General features: G+C 43.7%; 1 protein-coding gene across 1 annotated transcript in view; it reads left to right on the forward strand.

The window, feature by feature from the left end:
- The first annotated feature begins 13,427 nt into the window (after positions 1-13,427).
- Positions 13,428-21,476, forward strand: part of LOC143963138 (nuclear receptor ROR-alpha) — a 676,682-nt gene continuing 668,633 nt past the window's right edge. The window contains exon 1 of the mRNA XM_077472703.1: positions 13,428-13,699. Coding sequence (XP_077328829.1) covers positions 13,543-13,699 — 157 coding nt within the window. The 5' untranslated portion in view covers positions 13,428-13,542. The remainder of the gene's footprint in view (positions 13,700-21,476) is intronic.

The following is a 21,476-nucleotide window of genomic DNA, read 5'->3' on the forward strand; positions in this document are numbered from 1 at the left end:
GATGATCTGGTCTTAGGGTGGAAAGTCCGTGAGTCCCTGGAAGAGGTTGTCAGGCTCTCTGTATTCAAGTACCTCTCAACCAGATCCACAAGTTTATCTGCATTTTCTGGGTCTCCATGGCTTACCCATTTTTGGATGGCAGTAGGAAGAGCTCTCAGGAAACGATCCATAACAACACGTTCCACAATGTTTGGTGCGGTCAAAGTCTCTGGCTGCAGCCACTTCCTGCTCAGGTGAATGAGATCATACATTTGAGACCTGGGGGGGTTTTCCAACCTGAAAAGTCCAATTATGCACACGCTGAGCCCGGACGGCCAGGGTAACACCCAGCCGTGCCAATATTTCTGTTTTTAGCACCACATAGTCTTTTGCTTGGTCAGGCTCTAGGTCATAATAAGCTTTCTGCGATTCCCCAGTTAACAGAGGGGCCACCAGTCCAGCCCATTGCTCCTTAGGCCACTTTTCCCTTTCAGCAGTCCTTTCAAATGTGGTCAAAAACACCTCCGGATCATCCTCTCCAGTCATTTTTGTCAGTAAACGGCTCACACCAAAGGATGAGGTATTATTGTAACCACTTGCCTCATTGGTCTGCGGACGTTGCTGTATTAATGTCTCTATTTGCTGTTGAAAACACTGCTCTTGCTTCTGCAGCAGGTCTATGAAGCGGGCTTCAGATTGCTGCAGGTGAGCTTTCTGCTGAGCTTCCAGACTCTGCTGGTGAGCTTTCTGCTGAGCTTCCAGACTCTGCTGCAAAGTTGCATTTGTCTGCTGCTGGGCTGCAAGGCTCTGTTGTTGAGCTGCAAGGCTCTTTTGTAAACCTGCATTTGTTTGCTGCTGATTTGCATTTGCTTGCTGCTGGTTTGCATTTGCTAGAGCCAGCTGTCTCAGTATCTCCTCCATGCTGGCCTTAAAAAATAAAATAAAAAGAAAACTGCCAAAATTCTCCACCAACTGTGAGGGGGTTAGCTCGGCAGCGGGTGTGTGTGACCCCCTGGATGGGTTCACAACACAAAATTAGGCACAGCAGACAGCGTTGTAGGTGCAAAAAAACAAAAGATGCGGTTTATTTATGCTACTGGTAGTGAAACATATAACAGCCAAACAAAAATAAAACATGAAAATAAATCCTGGTCAGCTTGACCTTTAATTACACACTTAGATTCCCTATCTAACAACTGAGTGCAGCCTTGTGCTGCACCAGTCCCTGTCTCTGTTGTAGAGGTTTGCCACACAGGCGTTAACTCACCGCACAGAACAGGTGTCACACTCCCCAGTCTATACAAACACAAAACTGGTTCCAGGATGGAGCATCTCCCTAAGCATGCTGGGGTTTTTTGTAGAGGTCTTAATGAGCCCACTTACTTCAGCTGGGCTCATTAACTCTTCCCCTCTAATTAAACAAGTCTGCATAAAGCCTGAATCTAGGGCACACATATTTCCCATCCTGGATACAACCAGGTGACTTTGCCTGCGTGCTGCCACAATATATATATATATATATATATATATATATATATATATATATATATATATACAGTTGTGCGTATACGTTTACATACTCCGGCAGAATTTATGATGTCTTGGCCATTTTTCAGAGAATATGAATGATAACACAAAAACTTTACGTTCACTCATGGTTAGTGTTTGGCTGAAGCCATTTATTATCAATCAACAGTTTTTACTCGTTTTAAATCATAATCACAACAGAAACTACCCAAATGGCCATGGATGAAAAGTTTACATACCCTGGTGATTTTGGCCTGATAACATGTTCACAAGTCGGCACAAAGGGATTAAAAGTAACCCTCCTCACCTGTGACCTGTTTGCTTGTAATTAGTGAGTGTATAAAAGGTCAATGAGTTTCTGGACTCCTGACAGACCCTTGCATCTTTCATTCAGTGCTGCACCGACGTTTCTGGATTGGAAGTCATGGGAGAGCAAAAAAATTGTCAAAGGATCTGCAGGAAAATGTAGTTGAACTGTATAAAACAGGAAAGGGATATAAAAAGATATCCAGGGATTGAGAATGCCAATCAGCAGTGTTCAAACTCTAATCAATAAGTGGAAAATGAGGGGTTCTGTTGAAACTAAACCATGGCCAGGTGGTTTTGGTCTCGCCAGAAGAAAGCCATTACTATGCAAATGCCACAAAGTATCCCACTTACAATATGCCAAACAGCACAGAGACAAGCCTCAAACCTTCTGGCACAAAGCATTTGGAGTGATGAGACCAAAATTTTGCTTTTTGCCCACAATTATAAATGCTTCATTTGGAAAGGAGTCAAGAAGGCCTATGATGAAAAGTACACAATTCCGAGCTGTCCCACCCCCACTGAGACAGGGTAAGTACAGACGGCGGGCGAGGGGCACACTGGCAGCATTTTATATGGCACAGTGGCTGCGTTTGATGGGGCACAGTGGGAGCATTTGATGGAGCACAGTGAGGCTGCATTTGATGGGCACAGTGAGGCTGCATTTGATGGGCACAATGAGGCTGCATTTGATGGGGACAGTGGCTGCATTTGATGGGCACAGTGGCTGCATTTAATGGGCACAGTGTCTGCATATGATGTCACAGTGGCTGCATATGATGGGCACAGTGGCTGCATTCGATGGGGCACAGTGGCTGCATAAGATGGGCACAGTGGCTGCATAAGATAGGCACAGTGGCTGCATAAGATGGGCACAGTAGCTGTATTTGATGGGGCACAGTGGCAGCATTTGATGGCACAGTGGCAACATTTGATGACACAGTGGGAGCATTTGATATGCCACAGTGGCTGCATTTGATGGGCACAGTGACTGCGTTTGATGACACAGTGGCTGTGTTTGATGGTATAGTGGCAGCAATTGATGGGCACAGTAGCTGCGTTTGATGGCACAGTGCCTGCGTTTGATGGGCACAGTGGCTGCGTTTGATGGCACAGTGGCTGCGATTGAGGGTACAGTGAGGCTGCAATTGATGGGGTTTTTTTTTAAAGAATTTTTCAGTTTGTTTGCGCCCCACAAAAATTCTGAGCACTAGCCGAGGTGTCCAGTGTAATTCCCCAAATTGGCCACTAGGTGTTAGAAAGTGAGGTGGTGCATCTTGGGCAAGAGATGGTGGTCATGGGAAGTGTTGCAAGGTCAGAGGCACACAAAGGTCTCTGAGACTCCAGCTTCTGGGAACGTCCCTTTAGGTGGTTATCAAGCAAGGATAGTTGCAGAATTAATGCAGAATTAATGGGACTGCGCACATCCCTTTGGTATGGTATACGGGACTAAAGGCACAGGCTGCGCCTTCAATCAGCTTTCATCTTTGTTGTTATCTGTTTGCTATCACCGCTGGGATAACTTAAAGGGGTTGTAAACCCTCATATTTTTCTACCTTAATGTATCCTAGTGCTCACACATGGGGACCCCCAAGGAGAGCGCTTCTCCTAGGTGGTTTCCCGATGCGGGGAGGAGCTGATAGCACCACCATGGGGCCCCAGAAGAAGTGGATCGGGGTCACTCTGTGCAAAACTAACTGCACAGTGGAGGTATGACATGTTTGTTATTTAAAAAACAAACAAACAAGGGTTTACAAAGAATTTTAAATATGTTCATAATCTGTGTTCCAATTGAAGCGGCCATAACCCTTGGCAGGGCGGCCTTAACTTTTGGGCTTACCGGTTACCTCTGTTTGGCTGGTTCTTCCACGTCTAGGGGTTCCCAGAGTTAGTACCCAACAACCTTGAATGCTGACACCATAAAAGTCCTTTAGAAAAGGTTTTTATTTGCAGGGGTAACATACAACAACACAGTCTCGTATGGGAACAGAGGGCAAGGGTCAAGAAACTCAGGCACCTTGAACTGCTAATATCAGAAAGTCTCTAATATCACCCAGAGAGTAGTCACTCGCAGCTGGGGGCTTCAAGGCTGAACAAATCTCTAGCCAGAGATTATGGCAGTCAGCACTTTAATCCAGAACTTGTGATATCTTTGACCTTGAGTAACTGGTAACAGAAGTGAACAGGAACCTTTTTCTTCAGTACCTGGAACATTCTCTGTCTCCTTGGCAGTACTGGAAAAAGTGTGGATTCGTCAATGTTCTTCACAACTCAGCAACCAGGCACTTCTCAGGATGCCAGCTTGTTGGCCCTCCTCCGAAGAGTCCTCCCCCGGTCGCTTACACGAGCTGTGGTGCCCCTCCAAGCCGAAGGCACACCCGGACGCCTTGAATCCTCCCTCAGTTACTGCGCCTCGGACCAGCCGGTTTCCGAGACTCGGGAACAGACAAATCTTTACCCCAGACCAGGCGGGTCTATTGGAGTCAGCCAACCGAAGCATGTTGCGGAGCGGCAAATGCTCCAGTGACTGGGACCCCTCGCGGGGCTACCCCCGGTCTAGAATCAGGAACAGACCGCTAGGGCCTCACGAACGAACCTAGAACATGTGACTTCAACATCTTAAGTACCCTTCCCCAGACTCCTCAGCGGGGCCCAGCGCACCCACTGATTGGCTCCGGGGAAGCTGATACCCAAAACGTCCAACCAGGCCTGGTTCTGAGCCTGTCATGTGCACCTAACTGTACACATGACCAGGCAGAACTCTAACACAGCCCAGCCAAACTGATGTCAAGTTAAACCTACACAATTAACCCTCAGAACCCCTTTACTGTTCTTAGGCAAAAACTAAATTTGTACATGACAGACACTTTGTCCAAAGTGATATCGCTACACAATAAAGAGTTAAAATTCTGTCTTTGTGTGTACTTTTACTTCTCCTAACCTCAAGAATGAAATATATTCTTGAAACAAAACTTCTGCAAGGAAAGGCTGCTATTGGGCTCCATTGCCATAAGGCCTAAGGAAGATATCTAACAGGCCATTGGTTGGTGCTGGTTAGGTCAGGGCAGGGGCCTCCCGCAGGTTTCAGTGATCACTTAAAAGCTTGCTGGACCTGAAAGCAGCATGGCTTTATTGAGGGCAGAGCATGTCAAACTAAACTGATTGAATTATTTGACATTGAGAGTTATTTACTAGAGCTGGCGCGTGCAAAATCTGGTGCAGCTCTGCATAGAAACAATCAGCTTCCAGTTTTTTTTGTCAAAGCTTAATTGAACAGGCTGAAGTTAGAAGCTGATTGGCTACCATGCACAGCTGCACCATATTCTGAGTGCTCCAGTTTTAGTAAATCTCCCCTATTATGTTACAAAGGTTTTGGACCATGGCGGTGCTTGCTGATTTCAGCAAAGCATTTGATAAATTATTACATAATGATCTCATAAATTGTTGTACAAGTTAGGACTTAACTCTTGGGTGGTTCAGTGGATATGCAGTTTGCTAAAAGATATCAGAGTGTGGCGGAAAATGGGGTTCATGAAGAACACGGACTAGTCACTAATGTTGTACCACAAAGCTCTGTAATAGGCCCTGTTCTATTTAATCTATTAGTAAATTATATAAACTTTTGGTGGGTACGATATACAGTGAGGGAAAGGGTATTTGATCCCCTGCTGATTTTGTATGTTTGTCCACTGATAAAGAAATTATCAGTCTATAATGTTAATGGTAGGATTATTTTAACAGTAAGAGACAGAATAACAACAAAAAAATCCAGAAAAACACATTTCAAAAAAGTTATAAATTGATTTGCATTTTAGTGAGTGAAATAAGTATTTGATCCCCTATCAATCACCAAGATTTCTGGCTCCCGCGTGTCTTTTATGTAGGTAAGAAGCTCAGATTCGGAGCACTCTCTTAAAGGGAGTGTTACGAATCTGAGCTTGTTACCTGTATAAAAGACACACAGAAGCAATCAATCAGATTCCAATCTCTCCACTGTGGCCAAGACCAAAGAGCTGTCCAAGGATGTCAGGGACAGGATTTTAGACCTACATAAGGCTGGAATGGGCTATAAGACCATCGCTAAGCAGCTTGGTGGGAGGGTGTCAACAGTTGGTGCGATTATTCGCAAATGAAAAAAACACAAAATAACTGTTAATCTCCCTTGGTCTGGGGCTTCATGCAAGATCTCACCTCATGGAGTTTCAATGATCATGAGAACGCCAAGGAATCAGCCCAGAACTACACAGGAGAATCTTGTGAATGATCTCAAGGCAGCTGGGACCAAGTCACCAAGAAGACAATTGGTAACACAAAACACTGTGAAGGACTACAATCCTGCAGCGTCCCCAAGGTCCCCTGCTCAAGAAAGTACATGTACAGGCCCGTCTAAAGTTTTCTCAATTCGCTGTGTTTGGAGGAGGAGGAATGCTGCCTATGAAGCTAAGAACACCATCCCCACCATCAAACATAGAGGGGGAAAATTTTGCTTTGGGGGTGTTTTGCTGCTAAGGGGACAGGACAACCTAATCAAAGGGATGATGTACCATCCTATCTTGGGTGAGAACCTCCTTCCCTCAACCAGGGCATTGAAAATGGGTCATGAATGGGTATTCCATCATAACAATGACCCAAAACACACAGCCAAGGCAACAAAGGAGTGGCTCAAGAAGAAGAACATTAAGGTCCTGGAGTGGCCTAGCCAGTCTCCAGATCTTAATACTATAGAAAATTTGCGGAGGGAGCTGAAGGTTACCAAACATCAGCAAACCTTAATGACTTGGAGAGGATCTGCAAAGAGGAGTGGGGCAAAATCCCTCCTGAGATGGTGGCCAACTACAAGAAATGTCTGACCTCTGTGAATGCCAAGGGTTTTGTGAAAGAGTCAAATACTTATTTCACTCATTAAAATGCAAATAACTTTTTTTAATTGCATTTTTCTGGATTTTGTTGTTATTCTGTCTCTCACTGTTAAAATAAACCTACCATTAAAATACTTTTTTCCCTCACTGCATCTTTTTGCTGATGACACAAAGGTGTGCAAAAGGGTTGATATTCCTGGAGGTGTCTGTAACATGGAACATGATTCGGCATTGCTGGAAGGTTGGTCAAAGCAGTGGAAGCTGCAGTCACCATGAATTAAGGTACCCTGTATAGATCTTTAGTTATCACTAGAGAGATCACCAGAAGGAAGAATGAGGCCCTAATTCCTCTATATAGATTTTTATTTATCACTAGAGGGATCATCAGTGGTAGGAAGGAGGTCCTGATTCACCTATATAGATTTTTAGGTATCACTAAAGGGATTATCAGCATAAGAAAGGAGGTCTTGATACTCCTATATAGATCTTTAGTTAAACCTTATTTAGAATACTGCCCATTTCTGGAAACCTAGATATTAGGATATAAGATATTGATAAGATTGAACGAGTCCAGAGATGGGCCATAAAACTTAGGAGAGACTTCAAGGGGAGACATGAAACCTTTAAATAGCAAGAACGCAGAAGAGCGGAAAGAACATGGAGAAGAAATACCACAGAGGAAAACCACTTTAACTACAAAGGTCTCACAGAGAATTATCGGAAAGCAATCTTCAAAGCCAAAAAAGACCACTTCTCATATACAATCTCAACGGCCGCAAACCAACCACGGGAACTGTTTAAATTGGTTAATCAATCAATGAATCCGGTGTGCCTAGAACCCCCAGAAAGCGAATCCCAGGATTACTGTGACAAACTGTCGGATTTTTTCATCGATAAAGTCAAAACCATCAGGGAAACAATTTGTCAGAAGAAAACATCCAACCTCAGCCAGCAAATACATAAAGAGGATGTCTGCACCAACATACCGCAACCGCCAAAATTTTCACTATCCCCAATTACCGTAGACACCGCAAAAAACATCATTAATAAACTGCGTGACAGTACCTCACCTATTGACATCATCCCCACAAAACTACTGAAAGAATGCTCCGACATCGTGGCTCCAACCATAACCCACCTCATAAACCGATCATTCCACGAAGGGATTGTTCCCAGCATCCTCAAACAAGGCATCGTCAAACCTCTACTCAAGAAACCAAACCTGGACCCTCAGGATCCAAACACCATTTCTAAGATCATGGAGAAAGCTGTAGTACATCAGCTACAACTTCACCTGGATACTCACAAACTCCTGGACCCGCTGCAATCAGGCTTCCGCCGGGGTCATGGAACAGAAACAGCGCTCCTCAAAATCTGGGACGACGCCCTCGAAGCAGCAGATGACGAAGAGCCGTGTCTCCTCGTACTGCTAGACCTAAGTGCAGCGTTTGATACAGTAGATCACAATACTCTACTAGTCCGACTCACAGAAGTAGCCGGAGTCCAAGACATAGATCTCCAATGGTTCGCGTCCTTCCTAGGAAATCGGTCACAGACAGTGAAACTAGGAAAATTCCTCTCCGAAACTCGGGCAGTCACCTGCGGAGTCCCTCAAGGCTCTCCTTTATCACCCGTTCTCTTCAACATTTACATTCGCCCACTTCTCCAAATCATCAGATGCTCAGATCTCTGCTTCCACTCTTACGCTGACGACACGCAACTTTATTTCCGGATCAATGGAAAAAAAGATCACCAACAACAACTTGAAAACTGCCTCAAATCAATAGAGGACTGGATGACCACTAACTCCCTCCAGCTGAACGAATCAAAGACAGAGCTTCTTATCTTACACCCAAATCATAAGCCCGCAACCAAAACCTCCTGGTCTCCACCAACCGTCTTTGGGCAGACTATCTCCCCAAAGACCAAAGCCAAGAGTCTCGGGGTTATTTTAGATGCACAAATGTCAATGGATGCGCAAATAGGATCTGTAGTCAGTGGATCTCACCATCTGCTGCGCATGCTTCGCAGACTCATCCCTTTTATCCCAAAGAATGACAAAGCTGGAACAATCATTAATTCACGACTGGACTATGCAAACTCGCTTTACATAGGATTACCACAATATCAACTTGCGCGATTACAACTGATCCAAAACACGGCGGCAAGGCTGATAACAGGAAAAAAACCCTGGGAATCCATCTCTCCTTCGCTGAGGAGCTTACATTGGCTAACCGTAAAAAATCGGATCACGTTCAAGACCCTTTGCCTCACCCACAAATGCGTGCATAGAGAAGCTCCGCAATACCTAATGGAGAAAATAAATCATTACACACCAAACCGCAGTCTTCGATCAGCCAACAAAAACCTCCTCCTCGTGCCCAAAGCTCGGTATAAATCCAAGGGGGATCGGAGATTCGCTGTCCAAGGGCCTCGGCTATGGAATGCTCTATCAATCAACATCCGCCTGGAAGAAAATCACCTGGCTTTTAGGAAAAAACTCAAGACCTTCCTCTTTTAGCAAATGATCAAAGCTCGCCACAGCGCCTAGAGGCGATTCAGTTCGCATTGTGCGCTATACAAGTATTTCATTCATTCATTCATTCATTAAATACATTAAGGGTGTACATAAGGTTCAGAATGGTAGTATATTCAATATGAAACATAGATCAAGAACACGGGGACACGCGCTCAGACTAGCAGGAGGAAGTTTCAAAACTAATCTCAGAAGTTATTATTTAAAAAAAAAGGGTGGATGATGCTTGGAATATACTTCCAGCAAAGGTAGTGAGTTGGTCAACAGTAAGTGGACTCAAACGTGATTGGAAAAAAGCACCCAAGAGGTGCTGGGAATTTGATGTGAGTTTATGCAAAGTAGTGAGAAGGCAAAAACATTTGAAGAACTCAATGGCTCAGGTATGGCTGCTCACCACGGACAAGGCGCTTCCTTCCAATGACTACCCCAGCAGGTTACCAGACAAAAACATGCACAAATGGAAAGAGTGTCAGACCAATAGATTAATTTATTACTTTGTACTAAAAAGCTGCCAATGCTTTTTGGAGGTCAGGGAAACTGTCCCTTCATCAGGGCTTCAGTTAAAGCAAACAACCTAGAGAATAAAATAGTGGTAATTCCAATTTTTGGCAGGGCTTTAAGAACTTGAGTGTAGCTTTATTTTATTTTTTTTTATTTATTTTTACCATCTCTAAAACTTTATTTTTTATCACATATGGAACAAAAAGTCTCTATGTGATAAAATATTTCTAACACAGGTTCTGTTTTTAGAATGAGAGAGTCTTTTAGACCCCTGATGTTTCACCTGCTATCCAATGAAGCTAATATACTGCAGATACACTCCACTAGCTTCTTTCCTGGCCGCAAGGATCAGGCAAAGTGACACCAAAAACCGAAAGTGCCATTTTACACATCGCTTTCAGTTTCATTCTAGCTAGGTAAGATCAGGGAAAGGACATTCCCTGGACTTCCTCCCCTCCACCCATGCGAATCCTAGGCCCACAGGTTTTGCAGCAGAGCCTGACAAGCATGCCAGGGGAGGGTCGATCCAGGGGCAGCACACTCTGGGGGTCACAAATAGCGATCAGCAGCTGTACAACTGCTCAATCACTTTCATTAGAAAGCCAACAGTCAGCTTGTGGAGTGTACACGTAATCCTGGCATCTAAAGCATCTACAGCCACTGTGAGTGTGTGTAAAACCCCCTGCTACCTGCAGTCTGTGATCAGCGCTGCCATTGGAAGTCCCCTCCTTCTTCACCTCTTGCTCTCTGCACTACTCCAGGCACCTCCCTCTGAGTTCACAGGAGCCGGAAATACAGAGGCGGCATCAGGTATCAATGGGTGTTGACAGTACTGAAAGGGTGCTGGCAGATCTGCTGGCAAAAGATGGCAGAAAGATCCTGCATAAAATATATAAAAATATATTGAATGGTCCGTAAAGTTTGTCTTTACATTTGTGTAGACACATAAACACCCGTCCTCTGTGTAAAATTCTACTTTCAGTCCACTAAATTTACATGGGTATGCATGTATGCACATGCGTTTACATGTATATATGCATAAATTAATGACTTCTGGCGCAGATACTTCTTTTTGATTTTATGGATTAGAAAGCATTGGAAGTTTACTAAGTTTACTGTTCACTCGCATGTGCGGTGGTTGTGCGGGTTTTAATGTCCACCTGAACACAACTTCTCAGGATGAAGCACACAATCATTCATCTTGTTCCATTCAGTGGGTGTTATAGATACCTAACGTAAGTCATTTTTTAGTAAGGGGCACAGGGACTGTATATGTAATACCTGAGCAAATACTGTGGACACTGACCATCCTTGTAGTAGTCAGCAGCACTACTACAGTGACAGCAGTGATCTTCTCGGTCCCCTCTTCATACTTATCACAGGGGATCGCTCATGCAGAATTTTAAGTTTTATACACGTGAATACAAGGTAAGGTGGAGATAATGATGACTCTACCCCAACTTTTTTAAGCAGAGAATAATTTTTTGAGTTAAAAATATAATACCAGGCTTTCTGTGAAAGGCGGAAATGGCAAGTGAGTGAACTGGACACAAAAGATTGCAGCTATCAACATTGTAGCATTGACTGCTACAGCAACTTCAAGCTTCCCCAGTGGCCCCTCATGTATGAGATATGCATACTTATAGTGTACCAAGCAGGACCAGTGTAACTGTACAATAAAATTTCATACCTAGGCTCACCATACATGTTACAATCTGGCCATATAATCTTTGTTCAATCAATTCTAGATTTATAAAAACTATTTTATATTAACACCTCCCTAATCTAACTAAGGCCAGCCATAGACAGAACAAATATTTTTCCTGCAATCATCGGTGTCAGCCTTTAACCAGACAGTGTTGACAAGGCGATAACCTCCCACCGGGGTCAGGCGAAGCTGTCTCTGCCGGGAGAAGACAGTGATTATTGCTAGCGGGTATATCACCCACTTGCAATAATCGCAATGTAAAATCCGTCAGGATGGTTGTACCTACGTTGATTGATCGATCAACTTGGGTACATTTAGCCTGCCCATACATGGTTCGAATCTCGTCTGGTTCCTGCGGAACCGACCGAAATTCAAACTGTCTATGGCCAGCTTAATCAGGCAGGTGCTTAAACTACATCATTTTTGTTAGATCTAATGGAGATTGTGCAATGAGATTGTAATATGTGTAGCGTTCAACTTTAATTATGTAATAGCTAACTGATTCCATTCATTGAAAAAAGCTAGCTAAATCCCCTTTTTAACTTACCCGAATCCGCAATTACGTGACATCGCTGGCGATGTTTTGGAGGGGGCGATATTATCACAGGGCGGCTGGCTGGAAACTAGTGGTCTTTGGTGCCATTGCTGGATCAGTGGTCCCCCACATCGGAATCAGCAGCAGTCAGGGACATGGACAGGGTCATTAGGTGATTATTTCTGTTTTCACCAGGTAAGTAGGGGTAGAAAGGGTATCATGATAGGTTGGAGGGTAGGTGCTTAAAAAGTAAACATAGTTTTTGACCTGAGTGGGCATCATTCATATTTTGATATGTGCTAGCAGGCGTTGTGTTTCCACGCATTTTGTGCGTGTTTTCGCTCTACACACATAGGGCGGCCCATTCATTTCAATGCGTGCGACAAATAGGCCAATGTAGCTTATGCAGCTTTTGGAGATTGGAGCTTTGCGCATCCTTTAAACATGCAGTTGGACATATTTGTAGTGCGTTTTTCAGCACGGGGAAAAAACAAGCGTCTGCTTCCCGAATCTGAGATGCCATTAACAATAAATGACACTGCAAACACTGGCAACTTTGCGTGCCCTCATGAAACATTCAGGTGTGAACGGGGTATTTAATTACTGCATGCAAATGGTTACATATTTCAGGGAACACATTTGGAACTAATCATCAAGGAACTAATGGCCCCTACACACGATTTCCGCAAATTGGACGAAAAATACCGCTTTCAAATCGCCCGAACGATAATCTGATTGTTAATGCACTGTTTTCAAGAGATGATCACGACAGTTCGTCCAATACTATCCTGATCGGACAAGCACGAAAATGTTTCTTGTATGATACCAGATCGTACAATTATCATTTAATCAGTACAGTTATCATTTGAAAATACAATAGAAATACACTACAACACATTACATCATTGCCAATTTTTTTATTCTGTCATATGAGAATTTTTGTCACTATAGTATTCGCTTTATTTTTGATATGCGACTAGCATGCATAGAAAAATGGAAGCTCTGTGGTCCGATTTAAGGCTATGATTGATCATGTATTGTTCTTAGAAAAATGACACATACATCTTCTTTATTCATAAAAATCTTTTTATTTATTTATTAGATCCAATTAATAATGTTTTATAAAAGACACTAGGATAGAGTACTGTGCTGGTATAATTAACTATGCTGGCTTAGATCATGAATTGCTATTATCATAGGCATAGCTTTGTCCTATCTGCTCAGTTTACAGATCTAGCTGTGATTGGTCAGATAAAGTTTAGTACATATGACCTAGGACTAGGTGCATCCTCCCAGCACACACACACACACACACAGACACACACACTCTCATACACACATTGAAGCCTGTATCCTAATAAATCCCAGCACTTCTCCTAGCTTCCCTCTAGCGCTGTCAGTGGCCACTCGGGGTAACTGCTCTTATATCACACACTTTCCCTCTGTGTCTCTCCCTCCTTCCTTTCCTTACCATAGAGTTGCATTGACACAGAGACAGAGGGAGTCTATGAGCCTCCTCCCAGCAAGATCTTACATTGGGGGGGGATCCTAATCCTCAAGACCCTGCAACATCTTTCCTTCTGGGGGAATAATGGATCCTTGTTCTCCTGCAAGCCCTGATCCAGCTTTGGAAACAGAGATCAACAAGCCAGCCCCCCAGCCAAGGGACCCCCAGGAACCTGCAAGAAGAGGGGATCACACAGGAGCTGCAGGAAGACACAGCTACCCTATAACCACCACCAACAGAGGTACCATCACCAACATGCTGGGGGGTCTAGACAGGGAGCGAGCTGTGGGAGAGGCAATCTGGGGCTTTTCATTAGACATTCATGGAGGGAGATAGAAGCAGGGATGGGAGGATAGCAGAGGACAGCAGAGCAGCCTTGGAAAAACTTTGACAGCTTTTTTTTTGGTGGGGAGGAGGGGTGCTGATTAACCCCTTGCGGCTCAGCAACAGCCTGAAAGGCTTTGCCGGGTTGCTGGGTGCATGATCAGCATTAGGTGACCTGGTGCAAAAGTTTGCATTGAAATGATTTGCAGTGACAGATGCAATAATGTTAGTAGGGGGGTGGTTTGACCTGGGTACCACTCCTCCTGATTCCTACATCATGTTGTAGCCCTCTACAGTAAAAGAAAAGTGCTTAGCAAGCTGCACTGGGGACAGGTACAGGACGACTACTTTCAGTGGCAGTTGTCAGCTGGAGTAACCCTGTCAATGCCAGAAGGCTATAGATTGCACTGGTCGGTGAGCATTATAAACACACATTAAGCTGTCACCAGGGGATGTGCACTTAGTGTTAAACCGTGTCCTGCCATCTTCTTTGTTTGCGTGGCTTTCGGTTAAGTCTCTCTCGCTTTCCCATGTAAGGGTTAAGGATTAACCACATTGCTGCTCTACGCGTTTGACAGTACTAGTGAGTGCACTGTTTATATTTTTAGTGGAGATCGCTCCTGTTATGTAATTCAATTAAATATGTTAATTATAGGTTTGTTGTTGAGCAGATTACATCACAGAAGGGCATTACTACATGTCTGTCAATGTTTCTATTTATCCAGGTCAGTAGTACTTAGTCACACTAAAATCAACCTGTTCTGTATTGCTGAAGACGTTTATTAAAATCGAGGAAGCCACTTGGATGAGCTGCGAAATGTCTTCAAGGTTACAGACGGCGACTAACTTACCACTAGACCAAATGGCAGTTCAGAGGTGTGCAAAAGTGCAACTAAACCCAAAAACAAAAATCTAACAGATTGCAGCTTACCAATCCTTACAGAGGTGTTCCAGCCTGGGGGGAATAAAATCAGCAGCTACAAATATCGTAGCTGCTGACTTTTAATATATGGACACTTACCTGTCCAGGGAGCCCACAATGTTGGCACTCCAGCTGATCTTTGGATCGGCTGTCAGGTGCTGACGCTGCCATCTCCACTAAGGAAAACTGGCAGTGAAGCCGGTGTCTTGTCAAACAGGGTCCTCCATCAGATGCTGTCCTCTGCGTACTGCGCATGCGCAGTACACAGGCGCACAGATTCCGAAAATTGCAGAGGACGAACGGCGCCTGCGCCGTGAGTCCAGGTTCTATCCCCACTATCCAAGTGGACATAGAGTTAGAATAAAAAAGAGCCGAGCGCAGCGAGGCCGAGCCCGAAGCGTGGCGAGCGAAGCTCGCCCGCGAGGGGCCCTCTAAAATTCTAAACCCTATGTCCGCTTGGATAGTGGGGCTACCACCTCCACTCACGGCGCAGGCGCCGTTCAGCTTCGGAGATTTTCCGAAGCTTCGTCTGCTCCGTACTGCGCATGCGCAGTACGGAACGGACACATATCGATGGCAGGACTCTATTAGGCAGAACACCGGCTTCACAGACAGTTCCCTGCTGCGCATGCGTGGATCGCACTGCGCTTTCTAATTTGCCCGACGGAGCAAGGAGGAGGGGGCGCCAAACTTTCAAGGGACGGCGCAGCGTCACCGTCTCCCGGACATGGGGACAGGGACCTGTCAAAAACCAAATGTGGCATGAGGGGGGGGCAAATAAGCAGAAGCTCCACTTTTGGGTGGAACTCCGCTTTAAAGCGGAGGTTCACACAAAAATTTAACTTCTGCTTTTCGGAACCCTCCGCCCTCCGGTGTCACATTAGGCACCTTTCGTGGGGGGGGGGGGTGCAGGTATTTGCACCCACTTCTAGGCATAGACTCCCGTGGGAAACTACGCCTCTTCCCATCCCACCGCGCTGTCTGCTGGGACCATTCTGATTGCTCAGTGCAACTCGTGCATGCGCAGTAGGGAACCGGGATGTGAAGCCGCAAGGCTTCATTTCTTGATTCCCTTACCGAAGATGGCGGCGGCAGCATCCGAGGACCGAGGGATGGTTCGGCCTTGGGTGCTGGTATCGCAGGCATCCCCTGGACAGGTAAATGTCCTTATTTTAAAAGTCAGCAGCTGCTTCTGCTTTAATGTGGTGGCTGCATTTGTTTTCTTTTTTTATATTTATTTTATTTTCACCTGGTTATCCAGCCAGTAACACACTTCCTGCATTAGAGTGGTTTCACTCTAGATGGAGGAGCAATAGAGACACTTGGACAGCAGCACAGCCAATCTAGTTTGACGCACTGGCAAATTTAGATGCACTTGACTAATACGTTAAAGTGGTTGTAAATCACAGCCTTTAAAAACAAAAACAAAAACTACAAGTCAGTGGCATAATGTGCTAGTATGTATCACATACTAGCACATTATGTAATTCTTACCTTAGAACGAAGCCCTACAGTGGCGCACTGTCAGGGCTTCCATCTTCACCCGGTCTTCCTTGCGGATTTACATGCTCCGGCCATCTGATTGACCAAGCTGTGATGACATCACTCCCGCAGAGCGAGAATCACGGCCACGGCACAGAGCTCTGAAACGACAGCATGCCATCTTTTCAGAGTGCATGTGCCGGTGACGTCAATGGCTGCATGCAGTACGAATATCTCCTAAACATCGCAAGTTTAGGAGATATTCGCTGTACCTACAGGTAAGCCTTAATATAGGCTTAGCTGTAGGTACAAGTTTAAAAAAAGACTTTACTACCACTTTAAAGGCAAACTCCAGCTAACACTTTATAAGCAGTTGCGGCAAGGGATTTTTAAAATGTATTTAAAATGTATTTTTGGTATTACGATTTTAGTAAAAGTTGACCTTTTTAAGCAGCCCTGTCAGTGTTAAATGATTTGTCCCAACCTTATAAATGTCACTGAAGCTCAGTCTGTAATGAAGTTGAAAAATGACAGACTTACTAGCTAGATCACCAGGTAACAATAAAAGAAAAAGTCTAAAAGAAATGCAGCCTTGACATTTAAGAATTGGTAAGCTGCAGTATATTACATTTTAAATATACTATAAGTACCTTTGCCTGTTATGAAGTATTGTTTTTGTCTTTTGAGTTTAGATATGCTTTAATCACCCATGGATTTTTACATTTAGGTTTGTGCATAGTGGTAATAATAATAATATAAAATATCATATGTATGTGAATTATACATATAGGATTTCATTTCAGGAAGATCTAAGGCAGCAATTTTGTACAATAACGACTTAATTTTTTTGTTTTAAAATAAAATAATCTATGTATGTAGTTGAGCTCAAACTTATGCACTTGAGGCTGACCATACACTATACAATCTTATTGTACAATATGCGTTGGATCTACCATCAATTATGTAGTATATGGGCTTGTCTTATTTGATACTAATTAAAAGGGTTGTTTAGGTTTGCCTTCACATTTAATCGTTTTGGTAAGTTAAAAGGAAATGGAAAAACAAACAAACATACATACTCATCTAGATGGCTGCAGCATTGATCCAAGCTGCAACTGTCCACCGCTGGCTCTACACTGAAATCTGAGCGATTAAAGACAGATGATTGCTCAGTTCTTGGGTCAGCTCTTACTACAGAGCAATGACTGTCAGTCGCGCGGGACTGTGGAGCAGGTGGGAACAACTGACTCAGGCTCTGCCAGTTATGCATCTGGACAGATCCTGACATTATTGTCGGGATGTCTGCAGGAGCCTTGGCTGGTTCTGGGACATTGGCCAAAAGCAGTCTTTAACCAATTGTCGGCTAAATCTGGGTCACAGGAGTGCAAAACTATGTGCACTCCCACGACCCGCAGGAGACTTATGGCCAAAAGAGCTTTGGCCATACTTCTCCTTTAACGGTGGCTATATATGTAACAATCTGATCAAACATTTCTTCACAGAATCGGACAATATTAATATTCAAAACTATAAACAGTGGAAAAGACATGTACTGTGTAATTGATCGATTTTGAACACAATTCGAAATGATTCTGACTGGTTTAGACTCAAAATCCCATTGTAGAAATGTAAATAGATCGATATAACTGTTAAGTGTATGGAGCACCAAACGATATTTTTAATCCTCCGATCTTATTTTTGTCCTGGATAGTAAATGGTTTGACAATATGATCTTGTATAGAATCGTTCCATGTATGACCACTACAAAGGAGATTGTACAGTCAAATTGTATAGTGTATGGCCAACTCAAAGCTCTTCAAAATGTGTGAAGCTGCGCAAGAAGCTCCATCACTGGAAGCCGAGAATGTGACACTTTCTAAACAGATGAAAAACTGCTTTTTGCATATTTTATAGACCGCAATGTTCTCATATAAACATGTTTTTCAAGACCGTTCCTAAAATATTTTGAACATGGGAATGCTCAGTGTTTTAAAAAAGAGTTTTTATCGTTTTGCGTGCGTTTATTTCAGAATATTCCAGCTACTCTCCTCAGGAGCCCTCAGAGGCCTTATGAATAGTTTAGCACACACACAGGTGAAAAAATGCATTGGCCTTTCTCCCACGGTACAGGGAAGCCTAAAGCTGGCCTGACCACTGCCCTGGAGGCTGCCCGCTTGTCGCATACACCTAACTAATATTGTGGAGTTACGACCAATGTTAGGATAGTAAGGTCAGTGAGATGTGCTCTAAAGTTGTTTGTCAGGTAATGGACTTGGTTTACATATGACAGCGCCGCAGTTTTATGCGTCTTAACGTAGTTTTCTGATTACGTCAATACTACATAATCCTAAAGGTTGTCATCAAATGTTCTTGTTAGTATGAAACTGATTTTAAACTGATGATGCTTTGTCCTAGCGAGAGTCGTCAAATTCTGCCCGGGGTACTCCGCTATGTGTGTTCATGGATGTCTGGGCATTGCCACTGTCATGTACATTTGGTGGCAGTGCCCAATATCCCCCTGCTAAGGCCTCATGCACACTGCAGCTTATAAACTCACATTTTTGTGTGTTTGTGCCCTCAAACTCCCCTCCATGTTATCCTGTGTGTCCGTGCACACATGGACATTTTTTTGAAGTTTATCAGAAGGGGAGTTTATGGGCTGTTGTCTGAATGCCCTAAAATCGCATTCAAGAGCAGTTCTTCTGACCACTAAAAACGCTGAACGCTGAAAAAGCACATAGACGTGATTTCATTAGCATTTTTTACATTGCAGAGCTGAATGTTAGCTGGTTTAATTTTCCAGAAACGCTCAAAAACGCACATAAATGCCATTACAAAATGCTGTTAAAAGCGTGTTTTTAAACCATTGAAAGGAGGTAAGTATTGCAGTGCTTAGCTCTACTAACCCAGACCAACGAGAAGCTCCACTCCAGAATGCTCCTTACACTTGTGGTCATTGGGAAGAATTCCCTCCTTACAGAAAACTAAAAAGGTTGATGGTGTGTGAATGGGAACTTATCTGAGAGGCAGAAATTACTCATTGCTCAAGGAACCCCTAGCAGCCTTTGGAGGAACCCTGGTTTAGAAACCCAGCTCTACTCAATCAAAGCCAACTGACATTACTTTCCATCAATTCAAAGCAGAATTAAAGTTAATGGTTCCCCAAAACAGTTACATCCAAGGCATGTCTTGAAAGATAACTGTGACTGTTAGGGCTCATTTACACTTGCTTTGGCTTCAACACACATTAGCTTCAGCATGCTTTTATGATGTGTTTTTGATGCTTCGGTGGTGCTTCGATGAAGTGTCAGTGATGCGCTTTTGAAGCTTTGTTGAAGCTTGACAGATGCCCTGTGTTTGTGTGTTGATATCTCATACCTACAAATTCTCCAAAACAAAGTGAAGCTAAAGCTGAATTAAAGTGGTTGTAAACCCTTACAGACCACTTTGACCTACAGGTAAGCCTAGATTAAGGCTTACTTGTAGGTCCAAGAAATATCTCCTAAACCTACACGGTTTAGGAGATATTTACAAAAAGACAGGCACCGCTGTCTACGGCGCATGCACCGTAGACAGCAGCGCTCACTGAGCACTATTTCCAAGGCATAAAGATCTCCGGTCCTGAATTTCTGTGAAGTGAAGAATAGGGTTAATGAGACCGTTATGTATGAAAAAATGATGGTGAAACTGTTAGGGTGACCGCAGCAGCTTTTGCCACCTCTCTGAAAATTGATCTGTGGTGGATTGCCATTCAGAGAACGATTGATAGGTGGCTGGGAGGTGATTTGCAGCCTCCTTGCCGCCTTTTTTAAACTTTAAAAGGCTGAACCGCCACTCTGCAGGGCAGTTATGCCATGGTCCCATTAACTTAAATTTGTCATGTTCTGTGGCTGTACTGCCCCCTGAACACAACAGAGAGTTTATTTTACAGTGCGTGTACAGCCCTGAGTGGATGCATTTTGTTGTTCAAATGTGCCGTCCGATGGTGGTAGAACCGTGGCCCAACCACCTGCTTTCACTGCCTCTGGGCTGCCCCCTAACAAGGCCTTGGACAGAATGGCCGCCTTTGACAAGCTATGTGCCCCTTGGATCAAACACTAATGCCGGCCATACACGGTTTGAATTTCGAAAGAATTTTCTTTCGAAAATCGTATCTAAGACTTTTCGTACGAATTTCGCACCATTAGTGGCCTGCAGCAACAGCCAATTTCTCTGCTGAAATAAAATTTGAGGAATCTGACAAGTTGGAAATTTTTTGAAAAACAAAGATTTTCTAATCAATGATGGGGAATCATGCGAGAAATGTAATAAGAAAAGAAAATTTACGGAGAGAAAAGAAGATTCCCGGCCACGAAAATTATTTTCTGTAGCAACATGAGGTGACATGGAAGGCTTGGTCAGCCGAATTTCGAAAATCAATGGTGAAATCATCGGCTCACAAAAAAAAAAAAACTTTCTGATTTTGAAAAGAAAATTTGTTCAAAATTCGAGCATGTATGGCCTGCATAACTCTCCTATACCTTTTGACAAACATCTGCAAATATGTGAGGGTTTTTATACAAATTGGTCGCTGGTATACTCCCCGCTTTCATCTTTCTTCTCTTTTTCTGGTCCTTTCCTATGCTGATTTTTAGTCTTTTTAATGACCAGATAAACTCATATACAGTTCATCAAGTTTAGCGCTCTTTACCTCAGGCTCCTTATAGTCTGCATGCCTGTTACCAGTGATGCATTGTGGGCTCACTCATCTATACATGTTAAGAATGTATAACTGGAAACTGACCATTTATTGGGCCTAATTGTGTACCATGTGGTATTATTATGATAGTATTTCAGGAGCAATATATCTTGTAAAACCTGAGTTTGAAGCATGGAGTACTCTCTTATGTTGGGATAGCGTCGTGAAGATGTGTTTATAAAATGTGGAAAAATACATTTGTGAATAACAGTTTAAAATGCCAAGCTACCACTCTGCAACGGCATGCATTGCAGGGCACTTCCAGCATTGCTCAATTCATTTGAATGGGTCTTATTTGGTAGTGGTACTGCCTGCCAAATGCAACATGCATTTATTTTTTGCTGCAGCATGTGTACAGTCCTGAGCAGCTGCATGCCCATGTTTAGGTGGGCAGTCGTGGGGTGGTAAAACAGTGGCTGAATCACCAGCACGAGACCTAACAGCCAAGGACTGGATGATTTATCTTCTGTTTTTGCAAGTGTAACCCATCACAAGGGAGACTGCTATTATGAGACGATACTAACCTTAAAGTGGAAGGGATAATTCACATCT

Source organism: Lithobates pipiens, unplaced genomic scaffold (assembly GCF_037356315.1).
Source record: "Lithobates pipiens isolate NorthernLeopardFrog02 unplaced genomic scaffold, aLitPip1_a1.2 Scaffold_8, whole genome shotgun sequence".
In the NCBI taxonomy this organism is placed as follows: Eukaryota; Metazoa; Chordata; class Amphibia; order Anura; family Ranidae; genus Lithobates; species Lithobates pipiens.